The sequence below is a fragment of the Impatiens glandulifera genome, chromosome 2 (assembly GCF_907164915.1).
Source record: "Impatiens glandulifera chromosome 2, dImpGla2.1, whole genome shotgun sequence".
Classification (NCBI taxonomy): Eukaryota; Viridiplantae; Streptophyta; class Magnoliopsida; order Ericales; family Balsaminaceae; genus Impatiens; species Impatiens glandulifera.
In genome coordinates, this window is record NC_061863.1 from 7845294 (window position 1) to 7868578 (window position 23285).

The 23285-nt window shown below is 30.9% G+C and overlaps 2 protein-coding genes across 2 annotated transcripts; both read left to right on the top strand.

Annotated features, from left to right (window-relative positions):
* The first annotated feature begins 11706 nt into the window (after nt 1–11706).
* LOC124927345 (CSC1-like protein At1g32090) lies at nt 11707–16557 on the top strand. The gene is made up of 10 exons (XM_047467750.1): nt 11707–12242; nt 13506–13794; nt 13866–13970; nt 14044–14166; nt 14255–14335; nt 14407–14747; nt 14823–15068; nt 15140–15464; nt 15760–15993; nt 16084–16557. The coding sequence occupies exons 1-10, from the start codon at nt 11926–11928 to the stop codon at nt 16366–16368; spliced, it is 2346 nt and encodes a 781-aa protein (XP_047323706.1). The 5' UTR covers nt 11707–11925; the 3' UTR covers nt 16369–16557.
* Nucleotides 16558–19075: 2518 nt separating this feature from the next.
* Nucleotides 19076–21716, top strand: LOC124927346 (plastidal glycolate/glycerate translocator 1, chloroplastic). The gene is made up of 8 exons (XM_047467751.1): nt 19076–19399; nt 19491–19806; nt 19886–20147; nt 20235–20350; nt 20721–20830; nt 20927–21104; nt 21230–21359; nt 21445–21716. Exons 1-8 carry the CDS (start codon nt 19094–19096, stop codon nt 21593–21595), a joined length of 1569 nt encoding a protein of 522 aa, XP_047323707.1. The 5' UTR covers nt 19076–19093; the 3' UTR covers nt 21596–21716.
* The last annotated feature ends 1569 nt before the right edge of the window (nt 21717–23285 follow it).

Sequence of the window (23285 nt, forward strand, 5' to 3'; positions counted from 1 at the left end):
TGAAATCGACAATTTACGCCTTGACTACAGCTGACCATAAGGCTACCGGTCTTGATCTTGTTCTTTATATTTTTGGAGGTTTGTGATCAGAATTTGAATCAATCGTTGTTGCGGTCTTCATAATACGAGAACTCGTAAGCATCAACGAACTTACGTGACTTTTTCTTATGCACGAGCAATGCCTTATTTCTTCACGTCATATAGGAGAACTTACCGCTAACGTCGCATATATAATAAAATAACAAAGAAATTAGAATAATCGCCGAAATGGAGGTCGTAACATTTCAAGTTCATATTCATCATATTTTTTTCAGACAAACAGAAAAAAAACATAGTAACTGAAATGGATTAAAAATGGACATTCTAACGATAATAGACATTCTTCAAACAAAATTGTTTCAAATGAAAATTGTAATAATGGAAATCGTCATAAATGTACCACTTTCAATAGATTAAGACATACTAGCATTAATTGTTGAGCACATATTTTTTGTCAAATCTGCAATAAAAATAGGCATCAAACGATGGATTGTTATCAGCGTTATGATGAGAAACAGTCTTCTCCAATAATTATGATGACTTCTCCTCCTTATAAGTCAGATTCAACATGGTATCCCGACTCCGATGCATCTGATCATAATACATCAGATTTATGTATAAACATCAAACTCACACTACTTATACAGGTGACAATGATATTAAAGTGAGTAATGTCATGGTATCTTTATAGCTAATATTGACAACTCAATTATTTTGAACATGCAAATGCCACTATATCTTCCAAATATTTTTCAGGTACCATATATTTGAAAAAATTACTAAGTGTAACTCGTTTTGCAACTATTAGTAATGTTTTTTTTCATTTCACTCTACATTATGTGTTGTGAAGGATTGAGTTTCAAAGGTTGAACTTCTAAAAGGATCACTTAGAGGAGGTATATATTGTCATGAAAATTTACCTAACAATGTAAGGCATCAAAAGTTTTTTTTCTTGAAACACACTTTAATGTTGACATATGGCATCATCGTTTGGTTGTTGTTGTTAAGGATATAGAGTTGAATTTGGATGATCAATGGATTGGGTAGAAAAGAGAAGAGAAGAGAGAAGAGAAGGAAGAGAAGAGGATTAAAAATGATGAATATCTTCTTATTGTTCCTGCTGGTGCTGCATGTGAAATTGTTTGGTTACGTCGATTACTTACTGATTTTGATTGTTGATATATTTACAAAAGTGCACTCAGCTTTGCATTTTCATTTTCTAACTGATAAACTCTTAAATACATATCATCTTTATCTGCCCAGATCGTTCATTAAAGTCATTACATATTATCTCCATCAGAAAAATGTATTTTCATAACTCAATCATTAAGAAGATACAAATTTGACACTAAATCTATGTAACTGTAATAAAATGTGGTCAGTTATACTTACATGTTGTGTAGATGAAAGTTAAAGTTTTAATTCCATTTAGGCCATCTAATGGAATCATATGAGCTCTTTTTTAAATTTGAAGGCCCAAATCATCCGTTAGAGTCATTTCATATCATCTCCATTAGAGTCATTCCATATCATCTCCATTTATAAAATGTGTTTTCATATATCAATCATTAAGAAGATACAAATTTGACGCTGAATCTATGTAACTGTAATGAAAAGTGGTCAATTATACAATTATGAATGCAAGTTTAGTAATGAAAAGATAATCCAATATAAAAAATAAAGGGTTTATGCTTTGTATCATCATGACAACCAAAAATATGTTTATAGGTTCATTCGTAAATAATTTTTCATTATACTTTTGAAAAAGCACCAATAAATTTCTGGATACAAAAAGATGTGTATGGCTGAGATACAATGAAAATTGAGACCTCCGACTCTAAAAAAATGGAAACAATTTTATATTTAAACATTAATATGATATTTCAAAGATTCTAGAGATATTAAGATTTCTTTTAAAGAAAATGTAAGACCTTGATTATATTGGTTTCTCTTTGAGCCAGTATGAGTTCATACTCTGTAGATATCACTTCGTGGGTACCTTTTTCAATGGTAGCACTCATACAAAACATCTAATTTCACGTCTTTCAAGATTTTCCTTGAATATACACATTTCTCATATGTTTCTAGAAGATTCATTTTGTTATAAGTTACCAAACATGGTTTTTCAGAAAATTCTGGATTAAACAATTCTAACTCAAACTGAACTGCGTCATATTGGTATTATGGCTATTCAAATGAACCATCAACAACTTGTACCTAATTTTCATAATGGTTATAAATAAGCAACATCATAGCATGATGAAAATAATGAATATATAGTATCAATGTACTAGAACAGAACATCTTTCTGTGTGACGAAGAAATTCATGGCCTAAACCAAAACCTTAGTGAGCTCCCTCGAGTAAACCTGATAAATTCGCGACAACCATTGTCTAGTTGTAATCGAATGAAACAACGCCTAGATTTGGAAGTAAAGTGGTGAATTTTTTTCTAGTCTCATAATAAACCCTAGATTCAATTATAAAAAAGTTTGAAATTGGCTCAAATTTAAGCAATTAGGAAGAATAAAATTTATTTATTTTACCTAATTAGAAATCAAGTTAGAAAATGGTGGAAGGTGCACGTGTGGCCACTATCCCCTCTGAAAATTATATAAATGTTTTATTAATTAAAGGAGATGAGAAAGTACGAACCTCTCTTTGTCATTTCCCCGAACACTTGGTATCCTACAACCATCATGTCACTCCCTATGATCCTTCTCATACCTAGGGGTGAGCATAATTTAGGTTTACCCAAACCCAACCCTAACTCAAAATATTAATTTGGGTTGGGTTGAGTATGGTAAGTTTAATTTAGGTTGAGTTAGGATTACCCAAATTATATAAATTTAATTTTATTTTTTGTTATTAATCCAATATAAACTAATCATCTTTCAACATTAAGTTGAATACGTTTTTGACATGTTTAACACGTTTTTGACACGTTTTACACGTTTAACACGTTTTAAACATTTTTAACACGTTTTCACACTTATAACAAGTTTTTCACACGTGTATCACATTTTCATGTTTTGGCACGTTTAACACGTTTTTGACATGTTTAACACGTTTTCATACCAATAACACATTTTTCATGTTTTTGTCATGTTTAACACGTTTTTGATACGTTTAATACGTTTAACATGTTTTTGACAAGTTTAACACGTTTTTCACGTTTTTGGCACGTTTAACACATTTTTGACATATTTAACACGTTAACACGTTTTTAATAAGTTTAACATGGTTTTCACGTTTTTGACACGTTTAACACGATTTTGGCACGTTTAACACGTTTTTGACATTTTAACACGTTTAACACATTTTTGATATGATTAACATGTTTAACACGTTTTTCACATGTTTAACATATTTTTCACGTTTTTGGCAAATTTAACACGTTTTTGACATATTTGACACATTTTTCACATGTTTAACATATTTTTCACGTTTTTGTCATGTTTAATACGTTTTTGACATATTTGACACATTTTTTACGTTTTCACATTTTTGGTACGTTTAACACATTTTTGACATGTTGAGCACGTTTAACACATTTTTTGCTCATTTAACACATTTTTTTAGATTTAACACGTTTTGGTACGTTGAATACATTTTTTACATTTTTAGCACGTTTTTCACGTTTTTGGCACGTTTAACACGTTTTTTACATTTTAATACGTTTAACACGTTTTTTCACATTTAACATATTTTTGACATGTTTAACATGTTTTTCACGTTTAACATGTTTTTCACATTTTGGCATGTTAAACGTGTGAAAAATGTATTAAACGTGTCAAAAATATGAGAAACATGTTAAACGTATCAAAAACGTATTAAACGTGTCAAAACGTGAAAAACGTGGAAAACATGTTAAACATGCCAAAAACGTGAAAAACATGTGAAACATGTTAAAAACGTGTTAAATGTGTAAAGAATGTGAAAAACGTGTCAAAATGTATTAAATGTGTTATAATCATGAAAAACGTGTCAAATGTGCCAAAAACGTGAAAAACGTGTCAAAATATGTTAAATGTGTCATAATCGTGAAAAACATGTCAAACGTGTTAAAAACGTGTTAAAAACGTGTTAAAAACGTGTTAAACATTCCAAAACATGAAAACGTGTTCAACGTGTCAAAAATGTGTTAAACGTGCCAAAAACGTGTTAAACATATCAAAAATGTGTTAAACGTGTGAAAACATATTAAACGTGTCAGAATGTGAAAAACGTGTTAAACGTGTCAAAAACGTTAAAAACGTGTTAAACGTGTCAAAACATGCCAAAAACGTGAAAAAATGGAAAATGTGTTAAAAATGTCAAAAACGTGTTAAACGGATAAAAATGTGTTAAATGAGTCAAATACATGTTAAATAAAAAAAATAAAAAATAAATTTGGGTTACCCAACCTAACTCATATTAGTAAATAATATGGGTTGGGTTATTGATTGAGTATATTTAATTTGGGTTGAATATGGGTTGGGTAATACGGGTTGTGTTTACCCGTTTGCTCACCCCTACTCATACCTCCTCTTCATCGTCGTCTTCATCGCCACCGGCGTCTCATCGACGGAAAAAGACAATGCACTCATCGTCTACGATGTCCTGTAACAATACAATTTTTTTTGTAGGTCTTCTACCAAGAAGTGTAATAGAATACGAAACCAGTTGAAATTCAGGAAAATTCAAGGTGTAACTTAGGGATACCTGTAGTAGTTACAACGTGGAAGGGTAGCAGAAGACGACGCGAAAAACGCTACATCCACCAGAGAATCGATCTCTAATCTCTTCTCCTTGCACAACCGGGTTCCGCATGTAGGGACAGGCGCAAGATTTAGAGTTGGGGTGGGATTGAAAAATTTTTATGGTGGGTTTAAAAAAGTAAGAAGAAAATTTTGGATAAAACGAGTGAATAAAAATAAAATTTACCATTTTTTTAATAATTAAATAAACAAACAGTGAATTATATTAATTTTTTTAAGAAATTAGGGGTGATGCCACATTTCTATCGTAAAAAAAATTCGGGGAGGGGGCTCGACATAGATCCGTCCATGTTCGCATGACTTCTTTCCAATCAAAACTTAGATTGAGTTAAATGTTAAAAATTACTGGAACCCCAAAACCCATGAAATCTATACAATAACCTAGATTAACGTGGTGGACGCGTATATGACACCTCACATATTCTACTATAAGCATTATATATGTATAGATTAACACTTAAGGGTATTTTAGTCTATTAGTATTTAAGAATATTTCAGTCTATTGTAATCACTAACTATATAAATTCTTTCATTACATTCAGTTTATAGACGCTTGCTAATAAGAAACTTTAGCTTCACTTTATCTTATCACTCCAATTTTTACACAAATTTATCAAATAACTCAAACACTTTCTTACTAGTGTGAGAGTAACTAGATGCATCAATTGGTTCAATAAACATTCTATATTTTGGGGTGTAATGTACAACAATTTTTTGTTATCTTATCTTCATTTTGTTTCAGAATCAACTTTGTATGGTTAATCTCCTCTATTTAAAAGTGGTTCTCTCACCTAATGATAAGTATATGATTTTATCTCATGACCATATTGTCCAATTACTTCAATCATTGGCTTGAAACTAGCATATTAACTACATTGAATGCGATTCATGCGTCGTACATCCACCTTGCAAAATTTTGAATTATATCCTATCTTAATTATTTTTGAGCTGTTTGAAATTGGATTGCTTTGTCATTTTGATTATTTGTGTCTAGCTTAAAGAAAAAATTATATAATTCAATTGTTGTGGTTTTTGTATGTACTATTGACGAGTTTATCGGTGAAAAAATGGATGTCAACCGTTTATTACGAGATGAATCCAATTCATCTCTATACTCTTTTATCTCAATAACATCATCATCAAAGTGATGAGGTATGGATTCTATTATAATTTTTTGGGATAGTTTTTCTCAAAGTGATCTTTCAATATTTGTTTAATACATGTTAAAATTGTTGGACATACTTTTGTATTTTTAAATCCACCAATAAGATGTTGTTAGAGTCTTTTAACCTTTTGTAACTTTTTTACAAAAGTTACATAATATTTCCCTTTTCTATCTCTTCACCCACCCTCCATTAATGTACAACAATTTTTTGTTATCACATCTTCATTTTGTTTCAGAATCAACTTTGTATGGTTAATCTCCTCTATTTAAAAGTGGTTCTCTCACCTAATGATAGTTATGTGATATTATCACATGACCATATTGTCCAATTACTTCAATCATTCGCTTGAAACTATCATATTTAACTGCATATGCGTCGTACATCCACCTTGCAAAATTTTGAATTATATCATATCTTAATTATTTTTTAGCTTTTTTAAATTGGATTGCTTTGTCATTTTGATTATTGGTGTCTAGTTTAAAAAAATTATAGGATTCAATTGTTGTGGTTTTTTTATGGTACTATTGACGAGTTTATCGGTGAAGAAATGGCAACCGTTCTTGTATCTCAACATCATCATCAAAGTGAGGTATGGATTCTATTATAATTTTTGGTGATAGTTTTCCTCAAAGTGATCTTTCAATGTTTGTTTAATACATGCTAAAACTGATGGACATACTTTTGTATTTTTAAATCCACCAATAAGATGTTGTTTGAGTCTTATAACATTCTGTAACTTTTTTACAAAAGTTACATAATATTTCATCAGTAATCTTATTTGCGTTAACCATTTTTTCATAGTTCCATCATAAAATTATTTTTTTCAATTTTCAAAATACTAAAAAAATTCAAAGAAAAATCAACAAATATAAAACTAAAAAAAAAAATTTTATAAATAACTTGGCTATTTCCGATGACTTGAAGAAGAGACGATAAATAATAAAAACAAGGTAATAAGAAAAGAAAAAGGAATGTGGACAGATGAAGAGAAAAGTGCTAGAGAGAGAAAAATAGTAAGAAAAGAAAAAGAATAGTGAAAAGCAAAGAGAAGAGAGGAGAGGAAAATTTAGAACTTAAATAAGTGAGAAAAGTTTGGAGAGAGTAAAAAACTAAGAGGAAAATTAATATTAATTTTTTTTTTAAAAAGTCAATTTTTAGGGCAATAACTTTAATCGTATATGAGCTATATCGACAAAAGTAGGGATGTCAATGGGCGGTTCGGGGCGGAGAATGCATTACCATTTCTGCCCCGTTTTTATTTCGGCGATTTTTATTACAATCCCCATCCCGTTCGGTTTAATGGAATTTCCGCGGGACACTATTTATACCATATTTTCTAAAAAAAATATATAAATCATTTTTTTTAATATAATATATATTGTAATATATTAAAAATTTATATTATTATAAATAAATAAATTAAACTTAAAACTCTTATAAAATATAATAAATAACTAAATATATTAGTAATTTTATATATTTAATTGTGTTTATAGTGTTCGGGGCAGAATTGGGGTGAGATCGGAGCGGGGGACAAAAATATCATTCCCGCCCCATCCCCAGTTAACTACCGGTCAAACCGGGAAAAAATCGCCCCAAACGAGGCAGTTTGATTCAATTATCGCGGGACGGTTTTAAATTATCATCCTTAGACAAAAGGATGGCTTTTGCAACCTATTACGCCTTATAGTTATATATGATTGCTACGCTACACTATTCACTATAGTGAGTGTTACGCTCACTATTTAACTCTACCAATAAAAGGTAATTTAATTGACTTAGATAATGGATATAAATAACAATGTTTATTTTTATCAAAGGTATTCAGGTATATAGATTTAATAACTCCATCGGAAGGATTGCCAAATCTTTTATCAAAAACTTCATAATCAATTACTAAATTTTAGTTGTTTGATTGAAACTCGAACTATAAAATATATTGTCTTTAGAACTAAAAATAATATCAAAAATATCATAAACATTATTTGTAATCGTGTTATTAGAAACGAAATAATGACATTTTATAAAAATTTATTCCTGCAGGATGTCTTGTTATCATGTCTTGCTAGCATCAATAAGCTCAACATTTGATATCATGTTATATTTAAAATATGTAGTAAATAAAACTTCACTAAGTATTAAAACATTTAAAATTATAATTGTTTATGTTTCTAAAATTAATTTAATGAATAAATACATTAGTCTTGTAGTCTCTAATTTCTAAGATTTTTCATTATATTTTTTATTATTGCATACATGATATAATGTCCTTGAGTTTATTAATTCATTTATTTTATCTGTAACTAAATTGTTGTTGTTCATATTAAACTCAAAAAAATGTATATGAATGAGATATAAGTTCAGAATACTTAAATGCAACTGTGTCACTTGAGGATGATTTAGCTTTTTGACATCTCTAATATTTTTCTGAAAATCTTTGTACATTCTGTATTCTTTAAGAGTCGCATTACTATACTCATTATGTTCCGAAGTATTGTTAATAATACTTGTATTTCCTCTTTTTTTTTGTTATTTTCTTTTGACGGTTTCCACCAATCAGGATAATCAACGATTTTAAAGCAATTTCCATTTAAATGACTCCTACCTCCGCAATGAAAACACAAAAGATTCTTGGACTTAGACCTGTTTAAACTGCTTATTCATTCTCCTGCATACATGGAGTTGTCTTGATTGACATTCATCGTATAACTTTCATTTTTTACATTCTCCAATATGGTAAAAACCTGGTAACCAATGACATTGTTTTTACATCAGTATTTAATCCTTCACTTATTCATATTAATCATTAAATCCCATTAGGATTTGCAGTAACTTGTTTTCTTCGTCATTTCGAATCATTTCAAGTTTTAGAAAATATTCATAGTAGTCTATTTTAGTTCCTTACACTTACACATTCTAAATGGTTTAAAACTAAACATTTCATCCAATAGGAGTCGAACCTTATAATAGTATTCATCTATATCATTTGATCATTGTTATAGTATGACAATATCTTTTTGGATAATACATTTTTTACCATTAATTTAATTTTTAATTTTCAGTCTTGATTTAATTTTTAATTTTCAGTTAGAGATCGCAACTAGTTTAGTCAATTAGAACCTTTTTTGAAGTCTGAACTCATATTCATCATCCAGGCCCATAAACAAAGACTTAAGAATATAAAAAGAAGACACTGAATGTTGAAAGTGAGAATGCACAACCTCATGGGCAAAGGAAGAACAATAAAAGGGACATTCTTTTTCACATATTTCTTGGCTCACAAGGTCATCCTAATGACAAAGTGCGATCCCATTAAACACTTACTCTCCAGACCTGTCATTGGAGGAAGACCGGCCCAGTGGATGTTCTTCGTCGGTCTCGGTCGTTGTACTTGATATTGATTCTGATTAATTCGTTGTTATGATGTTCTAATTTCGTTTCTGTTTGTACATCTTTCTCCCATCACAAACCATATAGTCGACGATTCCCCACTACTTTTGATGAATTCAATTTTTATCTTAACTATAAGGCAACCATAATCTTCCGTTTGCAGATTTTAGTCACTTATATCGACTTTTTTTTCACTTTCACTAGTAATAGTATCAAATTAAAGTATCTCCTTTAAAAACTGTAATATTAAAATGGTTTCAAAGTAAGGAAATCTATATAAAAAAGAGAAATGATATTCTCAACGAAGCTTCAGCGAAAACAAGACCACGAATCCTACGTGGCCTTGCCACTTGGTTAGGAGAGAGAGAAACCTAAAAAAAATTAAAAAATGTTTCAGTTTCCCCCTCTTTCTTCTTTTCATTTCTCATTTCTGATGATCCCCGACTTTTTCTCTGGCGATTTGGCTCTCCGGCATCCCCGACTTCTTCTCATTTCTTCATCGTCTTCCGATCGAAAATGGTAGGTCTTCCTTCGTGTATGTTCACTTCATTTATATTGTCTTCCTTCGTGTATCTTCGTGGTCTAGGGTTCATACTACTATTCTTTTTAGGTTGGTGGTCTAGGTACATCTCCATGCAAGACTCCAAGATCTCCAATGACTCCAAGGTAAATAAGAAAGCTCCCTTTTTAGTCTCGAAACCACCCTTTCGGGACAAGAAACCACGGTTTCGGGACAAGAAAGCTCCATTTCTGGTCCCGAAAACACCCTTTCAGGTCCCGAATGTCCTGAAACCACTCTTTTAGGACAAGAAAGCATCATTTCGGGTCACGAAAGAGTGGTTTCTGGATAAGAAAGTACGGTTTCGGGACAAGAAAGCATCCTATCGGGTCCTGAAACCACCCTTGTGGGATAAGAAAGCATCATTTCGGGTCCTGAAAGAGTGGTTTTGGGACAAGAAAGCACGGTTTCAGGACAAGAAAGCACCCTATCGGGTCTAGAAAGAGTGGTTTCGGGACAAGAAACATTCATAATGTGTCCTGAAAACACCATTTTGGGTCCCGAAAAGACCTTTTCAGGTCCCGAAACGACCATCATGGGTTCCGATACCAGCTATTTTTAACCATAAACAATCAATTAGGTCCCGAAAACATAATTTCAAGGCCTGAAAGAGTGGTTTCTTGTCCCGAAATCATGTTTTCGGGACAAGAAAAACATCCTTTCGGGACCCGAAATGACCCTCTAGGGTCCCAAAACCAAACTATCTGGTCTTGAAACGAACCTCTCTTTGGTCCTGAAACCATCATTTCAGGTCTAGAAATGGTAGATTTCGGGACATTTTGACACATTGAAATGTACATTTTTTATACTAATCGGGCAATCGGATACCTTTCGGATTCAACAGTGGTGAATTTGTTCAGGTTTAGTTCTTCATCTACTGTGTTGTTCAAGTTCGGTGCTCGACAGTGTTGGTTTCCTAAAAGTTCAAACAATTATGGAATAAATCATACAAAAACGAACTGAAATAAATCTCTAAACCCTAAATAAATAGATCTGTAAAATTTAAACCATATATCTATAAAACGATACCATGGAGAAGTTTCAGGAATAAAAATAAAGCAGCCGGAAAAGATAAATAAATGCAGTCGGAGAAGAGAAATAAATGACGCCGGAGAAGTTTCAGATAGAGAAAAAAATGCTGAAATAAATACAGCCGGAGATGAGAAATAATGAATTGGTGAATTAATTTTTTTTCCCTCTCTCTCCTAGCAACGTGGCCAGCCACGCCATGTAGGATTCGATTCGTGACTTTGCTTTTGCTGAACATTCGTTGAGTTTATATTCCTCAAAAAAAAAAATAATAATAATAATAATAATAATAATAATAATAATAATAATAATAATAATAATAATGTTAAGTAGTTGAATTGAGAATATTTGAGGAATTGATTTGTTTATTCGGCTCATTTAAAAATTAATATTTTGATAATGGAATCACAAGTCAATTTTAAAAATTGAAAACAAAAATTATTAAAATAAAATATGAATTGTTTGAAATAAATAAAACTTTCTAGATAAAGTGTTTAAAAAAAAAGTAACTTTGACTGATTTTTTTTTTATAAACTTTTGCTAACAAGTTTTGACTTTGATAAAATACTTTTTTATATATATATATTTAAAATAAAATTTTAATAATATATATACAAATAAGATTATTTGAAAATAATCCAAAATTGATAGCTAGAATCTTATGATTTAGTATTTGAAGTTTGCTCAAGAACAAGACAAAAGAAAACCGACCTATAATAAGGATTCAACTCTGAAGGAGGGAAGGAAAAAGCTCAGACTGAAAGAGTAAACCTGTCATCAAACCTGCAAAAAAGGCTGTAACCCATTAGCTCAAATCCCTTTCTTTTCCTCATGCAAATCCAATTACCCATCAAAAGTATTCGAAAAAGAAACCCACAAATTCCTTCCTTTCACTCCATTCCTTTCTTGCTCTTTCTACTTCCTAGCTTTACTTTATCTTCTTATTCAACAACCCTTTCAACCCTACATTCCCCTGCTATTCCATGGCGACTGTAACAGATATTGGGGTTTCTGCCCTGTTTAACATAATAGGTGCTTTTGTTTTCCTTCTAGCTTTTGCCTTACTAAGGATTCAACCTATTAACGATAGAGTTTACTTTCCTAAATGGTATATCACCGGCAGCCGTAGTAGTCCTAGAAGAAATGGTGGAAGCTTTGTTGGAAGGTTTGTTAATCTTAACTTATGGACTTATCTTTCTTTTCTCAACTGGATGCCTCAAGCTTTAAAGATGTCTGAATCGGAGATTATCAATCATGCTGGCCTTGATTCTGCTGTTTTTCTCAGAATCTATATTCTTGGGTTAGTAAATTTCTTCTTCATTCTTCTGTCTTTTGTTAAATTAGAAACTATCTTAAATATCCATTTTCATGCAAGGTTTTGATGCTTTGATGCTCCATTCTACTTTTGAGTTTTTACTAATATCAAAATGTTGAAATATCTTTTTGATGTTTCTTCCTATGTTGTTTGGATTTACTTATGTATTTGGTTTGGTTTCATCCTTGGTCTCATTTTTTCAAACAATACTTTTTTGTTTTCAAGAGACATTAACTTCAAGTGGGTTGAGTATTCTTTTGAGTTGTTCAAGTGTAAAGAGTTTTGTTTATAAACCAAAAATCTCAATTTCTATTTCCACTGAGAATTGTCTAAGTTTGTTGCAAACCATGCTTGACTTATTTCAAACAATACTTTTGTCTTTTCAAGAGATTATTAACTTCAATTGGATTGAGTATTTAGGGTTGCTAAAATGTAAAGAGTTTTGTGTACCAAGAGACTAAAAATCTCAAGTTCGATTCCCAGTGAAAACGGTCTAAGTTTGTTGGAATACCAAACTTGGCTCAGACAATGATTTTTTATTTTCAAGAGACATTAACTTAAAGTGGGTTGAGTTTTGTTTCGGGTTGCTCAAGTGTAAAAGTCTTGTTTAAGAAACCACAAGTTTCAAGTTTGATTCCTATTGAGAATGGTCTAAGTTTTTTGGAATACCAAACTCGACTTATTTCAAACAATACTTTTCTTTTTCGAAAGACATTAACTTCAAGTGGCTTGAGTTTCTTTTGGGTTGTTCAAGTGAAAAAAGTCCTATCTAAAAGACCAATGTTCTCCGGTTCGATTACTATTGAGAACGTTCTAAGTTGAAGAGGGGTGTCGTGCTAGTTTTCTCAAGTAAAAAAAATTGACTTCAAGTGGGTGGTTGTAGTTTTGTATTTCCATCAAAAAGAACATATAAATTTTGGAAAATTTTCTTTATTTATTTAGTTTATTTTCTCTATTGCTTATAAATTGGTCTCTTGATGCGATAATCATTTCAATATATGAAGAAATCTCTACACAAATGATTGAATCTCTTTCCGAATAGCTTATTCTAGGTTTGGAACAAAAAAAATATTGCATTAATCTCCTTACAGATTTCGTAAACACAAGCTGAAAATAAACTTTCTTAAACACTAATCTAATCATTAAGAACATCTTCGTTATCGTACTTTGATTAAGTTTGAGTCGAGATAAACACATAGCATATTTGTTTCTTAACTAACTCACAGTATTCTCTATATTAACATACAGATTGAAGATTTTCATTCCGATAACTATCACAGCTCTATTGGTTCTGCTTCCAGTAAATGCATCCGGGGGAACATTATTCATTCTTAGCAGAGAATTGGTTGTCAGTAATATTGATAAGTTATCGATTTCCAATATCCATCCTAAATCATCGAGATTCTTTGTCCACATTTCATTGGAATACTTATTCACTTTCTGGACATGTTTCTTGCTCTATAAAGAATATGGTAAAGTTGTTTCCATGAGATTAAACTTCTTAGCCACCCAACAGAAACAAGCTGAACAGTTCACTGTAAGTTTCTACACATCTCAAATCACTTTTTAAAAGAAAGAATTTTATGATTGAGAAGAATAATCTTGCAGGTCTTAGTCAGGAATGTGCCTTCGCCTGGTCCTGATCGTTCGATTGCCAATGCTGTAGATTGTTTCTTCAAAAAGAACCATGCTGATCACTATCTTTGTCAACAGGTAATCAAATTTCTCGAGTTTTGTTCATTGTAGTTTTGATCAACTTATGTTTTTTGTTTGGTTCTTTTATCAGGCTGTTTATAATGCGAATAAGTTTGCTAAGCTCATGAAGAAAAGAGAAAGACTTCAGAATTGGCTTGATTATAACCAACTTAAATCTGAAAGGCATCCTGAGAAAAAGAGGCCAACCCATAAGGTATTTTCATCAAGATATTTTTCAAACCTAAGATCAAACAAGCTCATTGTAAAATCATCATTCTATGCATGTATTTTATGTTATGTAGAGTGGCTTTCTTGGTCTATGGGGAGAAAAGATGGACTCGATTGACTTCTATAAGCAACAGATAAAGAATCTCGACGAAAGAGTTAGTCTTGTGATTTTCAGTTCCTTATAAATATGATCTTTGCTATTGTTATTCAAATCTGTCATTTATAGCTAGCAACGGAGAAGCAGAAAATCTTGAAGGATCCGAAATGTGTTTTGCCGGTTGCTTTTGTTTCGTTTGATTCGAGATGGGGTGCTGCAGTTTGTGCTCAAACTCAACAGAGTAAGAATCCGACAACATGGCTAACGAATTGGGCACCAGAACCTCGAGATGTTTATTGGAGGAATCTGGCTATACCTTTTGTTTCTCTTAGCGTGAGGAAATTGGTGATATCTTTGTCGGTTTTCGCTCTCGTGTTCTTTTACATGATCCCAATCGCATTTGTTCAGTCGCTTGCCAATTTGGAAGGTCTTCAAAAAGTTGCTCCTTTCTTGAAACCACTTATTAAAGTGTAAGTATAGAATGTTTAAGTCACATCCTTCAAACCATCAATCAAAATATTAAATTGTTCATAATATTATTGCAGGAAAGCAGTGAAGTCATTCTTACAGGGATTTCTTCCGGGATTAACTCTCAAGATCTTCTTGTTAGTTCTCCCGAAGCTTCTAATGATGATGTCAAAGATCGAGGGACATGTGGCGTTTTCAGTGCTTGAACGAAGAACAGCTGCGAAATATTATTACTTTATGTTGGTGAATGTGTTCTTGGGAAGCATAGTGACAGGAACCGCGTTTCAGCAACTCTATTCTTTCCTTCACCAAGCACCTACTCAGTATGATTCATAAATTTATTCACGGTTTCGGATCCAGAATGTGTTTTCAAATGGGATTGTTTTTTTTGTAGGATCCCCAGAACCATTGGGGTGTCAATCCCACAAAAGGCTACATTCTTTATGACATATATAATGGTTGATGGATGGGCAGGCATTGCGGGTGAAATTCTTAGATTGAAGCCTCTTGTTATATTTCATCTTAAAAACATGTTCATAGTGAAAACCGAAAGGGATAGGGAAAAGGCAATGAATCCTCGAAGTGTCGATTTTCCTGAAACTCTACCAAGTCTCCAACTATATTTCCTTCTCGGAATTGTCTATGCTGTTGTCACCCCGATCCTTCTTCCTTTCATACTAATCTTCTTCGCCTTTGCATACCTCGTTTATCGTCACCAGGTTAGTTGGTCTTTTTCGAATACTCCTCAGAGACCAAATGTCTCATGTTTGATTACTGCGTGTTAGTGAAAATAAACTCGAGTTTCAAAAATAAACAAAAGAAATATGTTAATGTTTTGTAAATTTGCAACTAAATTTATTGACACATAAAAATAGTTGCAAATTTGTTATGCCAACCACAATGTCATTTTTATATTAAATTTGAACCCGTTTATTTTCATTTTAAACCCATGTTGCTAAATTCATTTGCAATCTCAATGGTGATAGTAAATAATTATGTCTTTTGGCAATGTAGATAATAAACGTGTACAATCAACGATACGAAAGTGCAGCAGCGTTCTGGCCGCATGTTCATGGCCGAATAATCGCTAGCCTTTTGATATCTCAGTTTCTTTTGATGGGTCTTCTCAGTACAAAGAAAGCGCTCAATTCGACTCCTTTTCTTCTTGCATTGCCTATACTAACTTTCTCGTTTCACAAGTATTGTAAACATCGATTTGAACCCGCTTTCCGAAAATACCCTCTTGAGGTAAGTGGAAATCGCCTCTAGATCATCAAACAAACTTATTATTGTTATTCTTTACAAAATTCCTTACAAAAGTCGGGTAAAACTTTTCAGGAAGCAACGGAGAAAGATATAGAAGACCAAACTTCGGAACAAGGCCTCAGCGAGTTAAACGGTCATTTATCTGATTCCTATGTGCACCCTATTTTCACCTCGTTTGAAGAGGTTGTTGAGTTAACCGAGGTTCAAGTTGACATAAAACGGATTCAAAAGGACAATAAAGTTGGTTCACATAAAAGCGTGGTCACGATTCAAGAGGCCCAATCATCGAATAGTGCGTTTTACCAATACGAAGAGGAACATGTTGAAATCGTGCAACATTATCAATCGATAACATAGGAACATTCTAGTGTCTTACATTATCGACGAGCTAATCCGAATTTTTATTTTCGTTTGTGGGTGATTTGGTGTTTGTTTATGTAGTTTTGTTTTTTTGGTTATGAGTTAGTTTGTTTAGATGAGTAGCTTCAACTTCAGTTGTAATTGTTGGTTATTAATGTAAAATTGAGTGAAAGTGTTCTCATTCTTCTGGTTTATAACTCTAATTACTTAGTTTAAAATAATCAAATAAATAACAAAATTGGAATTAAACACTCAATTTTAATTTTAATTTCAGTTCAAAACCAACCAAACATAACATTCAAGTAATTGTCAATTTTAAAATCAGCTTTATTGCTCTTTTATAATATAGTTGAAAGAATTGTTATGACCCATTTTGTTATGAAACTTTATATGAGATTTTATTTTTTTTTTAACTTCCACTCACATAATATTTTTTAGTGTTAATATAAGGAGAAATAGTCTTTATAAGTTAACATTTGACATGAAAAATAATATATATAAGTAAGAAAAAATATATTATAAATAATGGTCTAAAAAGAGTTCTATAGAAAAAAGCTTTACAATTTAAGTGCTTATTTCAAAATTGACTAATGTTCTAGTTTTTTTGGCTGAAAATATAGATGGTTTGTAAGTTTTTTTTTTTAACAAAAAAAAATGATATTATTTTGTAAAGAAACCAAATAACATAATGGGTTTTACTTATTATATTTTATTTCTAAAAAATCAGTTTATTTGAGAAATCCAACGTCAGATAATATCTTCAACTGAAAAATTTATTTTTAAACTCGATTTTGATTGTAATGTCACATCAAACAGTAATTTTTCTCCAACCAAAAAATTTATTTTCAAACTCAAAAGAATATTCTTATAATATTCTTTTTTACATCAATTTTTATAACTTTTTAATATTATCCTATATATTTTACAAACTTATAAATTACACCACAATATTATAATATCATTTAATTATTTTAAACTTAAAAAATTAAAAATTACAACACCCAACTAACAAATATACACCTGTGAGATTGAAATAAAAAGGAGATAATTATATATATATATATATTAAAGTAAATATTTTTTTAAATATTATTATAATTTTTTAAAAACATTATTATAAATCTGGAACATTATTATAAATTTATGTTATATAAAAAATATTATATAAATAAATTAAATTATATAAATAAATTAAATTAATAAATTATATAAATAAGTTTAATATAAAATATAGGATAAAAATAAAAATATAAATAAATAACTTATATAAATTAATTATATAAAATTAATTAAATAAAAGTTTAAAGACTGAAATGTAAAATAAAATAAAATTATGCGATTGTCTACTGTATAAATGTATATATACGTGTTTTGAAGAGAGGAAATTGAGAAACTCATTTTAGGTTTGCCGTATGCAGTTCAATTGGAGGAGGTGAATTCTCATTTGAGAATAGCGTTCGATTGGAGATGGTTTAACCTAAGATAATACATGTTTTAAACGCAACATTTTCACTATATATCACATGGTATATTCTAACACATAATTTTTTTTATGTAAATTTGAATCATAACAAATTTGTAATATTTTAATAAAAAATTAATACTTTTCCTTACAATACTAATAAAAAATCAAAAATCAAGATCTATTTTATTCATTGTGCACCAATTCACAGCCCATTTAATTTCATTTTAAGTTTTTTATTATCAACTTTGACATAATTTCAATTTTAAAAAAAACGAGAGAATAATGATACACAACCTCCCAAATTCTTTATTTTATAAAAGATTATTTCATAATTTGTAAAAACAATAATAAAAAAAACTTAACTATCACCAAACTAATATGTACATTTACTAGGGCATAATCTTAGCTAAATATAGTAACTTTATAAAAAAAAAAATTATGCTCATAGTCTTCTTAGAGATATTGCACAAGCTAAATATAGTAACTTTATAAAAAAAAAAAAATTATGCTCATAGTCTTCTTAGAGATATTGCACATTAATCTTTTTTAATATCTGTGACATGTTATCTTTATTTTTCTCTTTTGATTATCTTTCATAATTTTAATCTTATAATTTGTTTTATTGCGTTTAAACTATGGTTGCAAACAAGTTAAGCGAACTTAAGCCAACTTGAATTCCAGCTCGCCTCGATTAAAATTTTTTAACTCGAGTTCGAGTTAAACAAGTTTATAAATTTGAGCTCGAGCTCGACTCGACTATTTACCTACAAGTTCGACTCTATTAAAAAAAACTTGAACTAAAATTAAATTTTTAAATATTTTTGATGAAAAAATATTTATTTTAAATTTTAGGTTTTAATATTTAAATAAATAAAAAAAATATATTATTTATTATCAAACTCGAATTTTTTTTTCAAGTTATTAAGTAAGTATTATATAAACTCAAGCTCGATTCGAATGTCAAAGATCTCGACTCGAACTTGATCAATGCCAAACTCAAGTCGAAACCTCAAATCGAGTTTCGACTTAGCGACTCACAAACTACTTCCATTTCATTTTATAATATTTAATGAATCATTTATATATATTATAAAATAGAGGAAAAACTAAAAAAATAAAAACAATTTGAATAATTTGCTTTTATTAACGAATATAACTGTCCAAAGCAAAGCAGATAGGCAAGTGTTCATCTCCACACAAATCTCAGATTCACACAACTTAGGTTGAAAATGGATTTTCAATACCACTCACACTCTCATGATCGCTTCGACAATGGCGATTCTCTCAACTGTCTCCTTCCCCTCTCTCCGCCTCCGCCTCCGAACAACAAAACTCGCCGCCACCACCACCACCACCGCCGCCGCCGTCTCTTCTTCCAACAATTTCACAACTTTTCCCTTTTCCCATCATGGAATCGCCATCCAATCCCTACCAACAAAGACAAATCTCCCAGAATCAAAATTTCTTCAACTACATCCTTACAAGAATCAACGTACTCGAATTACCCATGTCAAGTCAACGGCCTCCTCCGACAGCAGTTCTTCACCTACCGCCTCACAAACAGTAAGAGATCATCTTCCCAGTTCCGATCAATTTGAAATTTTGAATTCTCCCTTTTAATTGACAAATTTCAATCCTCCCGCCCGCCCGCCAGGTGTTCGGTGTATTGCATTTAACAGTTTCATTAGGTATTATACTTGCAATGGATAATCTCTTGAAGAAAGTCTTTCTTTCTGCCGCAATTAAGTTCCCTAGTGCCTTATTCGGCATGTTTTGTGTATTCACTGTTCTTATTGCTCTTGACGCAACTGTTCCATCTGCTGCTACTGGTTTAATGGATTTCTTTGAACCTGCTCTCTTGTTTATTCAAAGATGGCTTCCTTTATTCTATGTTCCATCTTTAGTTGTTTTGCCACTCGCGGTTAAAGATATCCCTGCAGCTTCCGGCGCTAAGATCTTGTGCATTATAGGTCTGTTAATTTGTTTTTTTAATTGTCTGCAACATCGTAATAATAGTACTAGCCTTTTTACGTGAATTCCTGTTTACAGTTGGAGGCTGGCTGGCTTCGTTATGTGTTGCTGGTTATACAGCTATAGTTGTGAGAAAATTGGTGAAGACGGAAATGACAGCTGCTGAGCCTATGGCTAAGCCATCTCCATTTTCGTTGTTGGAAGCGTGGTCATGGACAGGCATTTTTATAGCATCTTTTGTTGGCGCGTTTCTATACCCGACAGCACTTGGCACAAATGCTTTAACATATTTGCCTTTCTTGCTTTCATCTACAGTTCTAGGATATATAGTTGGTTCTGGGTAAGTTATGAACTAGATGCAGAAACAAAGACAGTAATTGTTTCCAAATGGGGTTTAATTTGTTTTTGGATTCTGGTCATTCATTAGGTTACCATCCAATGTGAAGAAGATTTTCCACCCAATCATTTGCTGCGCATTATCTGCAGATCTTGCAGCTTTCGCATTTGGTTATGTTACGCGTTCTGGGCTTAATCCTGTTTTGGGTATATATTATCACACTACAATCTAGAGATCTCTTAGGCTATGATTGGTTTCTAGTGGAATTGGAATTAATATTAGAATTGATCCAATTATAAATCCTTTGTTTGTGACACAAGGAACTATAATTCTAATGGAATTGAATGTTTGGCATTGTAGTTCTATGATTTCTCCAAACATTAGAATTGATTTGTAATTCAATTCCAGTTCTTATATAATTGGAACTGAATTGGAAACAAGTAGAGCTGGAGCTGAGTTTGAACGGAGAAACACATAATTTAGAATTGGACTCCAATTCTAATTCCAATTCCGTCTAAAACAATCATAGCCTTAAGTGATTTGGAACTGCATAGTCTGATTGGTTTCTGAAAACAGGCTATTACTTGACAAAGTCACAATCCAATCCTGGTGCTGGTGATATACTGATGGGTTTTCTAGGATCGGTTATTATTTCATTTGCTTTCTCAATGTTCAAGCAAAGGAAGGTAAAAATAGGAAAACAAAATTCAGAGATAGTCTTACTCTGTTAATTACAGTTTCTCTTCCTGAAATAATGTTCTTAATGTTTTGACAATTGTCAGCTGGTCAAGAGGCATGCTGCTGAAATTTTCACATCTGTGATTGTAGCAACAATATTCTCTTTATACTCAACTGCTTTAGCAGGCCGTCTTATTGGGCTAGAGCCATCTCTAACTGTTTCTATAATTCCGAGATGCATAACTGTCGCTCTTGCTCTGAGTATCGTGTCTTTCTTTGACGGTTAGTATTTCAGTTTTAACTTACGAATATCGTAGCACCTTGATTGAACTAGGGGTTATGAAAAAAAATCATGTTCTAAAAAACAAAGAAGAAAGTTATGAATATTTGTGTTTTTTTGTGTTTAGGTGTGAATACATCACTCACAGCAGCTACAGTTGTGTTAACCGGTTTAGTTGGAGCGAATTTTGTGCAAGTGGTACTAGATAAACTTCGATTTCAAGATCCAATTGCTCGAGGGCTTGCAACAGCATCTAGGTAGATTAATACTTTTAATTTTTTAAATTAATGATTGTATATTATTAGATGATTGAATTAATCAAGATTTGTTATTTCATTTTAGTGCTCATGGATTGGGAACTGCAGCATTGTCTGCGAAGGAACCGGAGGCTCTTCCATTTTGCGCGATTGCTTATGCTTTAACGGGTATATTTGGTTCCTTGATTTGCTCTGTTCCTGCAGTTAGACAAAGCTTGCTCGCGATTGTCGGCTAAAAGAACTGTCATTCTTTTATGATGTGGAATATATATGTGTTATAACGATGTAATATGTTTATGTTTAAATGATCGTATTATTGGCGCGAAAATGAGAAATTGAGTTGTTAAGTTTCTTTAAGCCAGACAGCTCCAACTGTGTTTTTTCTGCTCTTTATTTTCATGGATATTACAAATTTACGAAAGGCTAAAAGATTCTCACTGTTTGATTGAATTCTTTTTTGTTCAATTTTCATAATTGTGGATTTGTTTTGTACTGGGAACTACTCTTCAAGGGTCTAAATAAATATTATACTTGTGAATTATAGAGGGTGTTTGGGGATTGGATTGAGTGGATTTTTGAATAAATTAAAATCTGTCACTATTTTTTTAAATGATACAATCAAATAAAATAAAAACCCAAAAAAGCATTACATTAAAAAATATAAAAAGATTGAAATATAATTAATTGATTCAAAAGTTCTCGAGAAGATTGATGATGTCCCAAAGGAATGAACATGTTTCAAAATATAATCTTTGATATTTCATGTTATTAAATATAATCTTTGATATTTCATGATAATAACATTATTAATGATTCTTAACGGCCTATTTTGTTTGTTAAATATTCTTCAGTTATTTGCAACATATAGTTGTTCAGAAAATTAAATCGGCCAATATCCCACCCCATTTGTTAAATAACTCATATTTCACATGTTTTATACAATACTAATTTTAAACTAATTAATAACTATCAATTAATTCAAGTGATTATAACTAGTATAACAACTGGTATCCTACCGATCGGGTAATATTTTCACTCTCCATTCCCGACCTCAATTTTAAATACTCGACCATCGGGTACTCACGAATATCAGGCATACGGGTACTATTGTCATCCCTAATTATAGCTATGGTTCTTAATAAACTAAAACTTACAAATTTAATTCTCTTTTAAAACAATATAAGTTTAATTGAAATTGTAGTTTTTTTTATGAATGATGTTAATATTATCCACTTCAATTCAATTTAAGACGTTTTAAATGAGAATTGAACTCATAACATTTAGTCTCTTAAGAAACCACTCTAATATCTTATCTCTAATTGTAAAAATCTTGCATAAACCCTTTTCATTATCCCAATTCCCAACTTCAATTTATTTATGATGATGTTTGTAGAATTAATTAATTAAATATGAGATTTATAAAACAAAAGAAATAATATATATTTTATGAAAAAAGAAATTAAAGTGGGCTTACAACTAGAAAAAACAAATAAATAAATTGTGTGAAGCGTGGCTTTTGTGCGTATATAATATAGTACACTAGTGTCTCCATTACACTCATGCCTCAATTGTTAGGTATATATTATTGTATAAAAAATAGTGTATATTATTTAAATATATATATATATATATATTATTATTAAATTAATTCTTGAACTAGAAAATTGAAATAAAAAAGTTTATTCAAAATATATTAAGAAACTGAAAATTAAATATTAAAATTAAAAGTTAAAAATATATATCAATTATCATCTTATAAAACAACTAACCTCATTTCATTTATTCTATTTTTACTTAATTAATTAACTAAAATAATTTTATTTATTTTATTATTATATATTTACTAAAAAATACTCATTTTCTCAAAACTTAATATTTTTTTTAAATAAATTATATTTACTCATAAACACCATACACATTTTTACA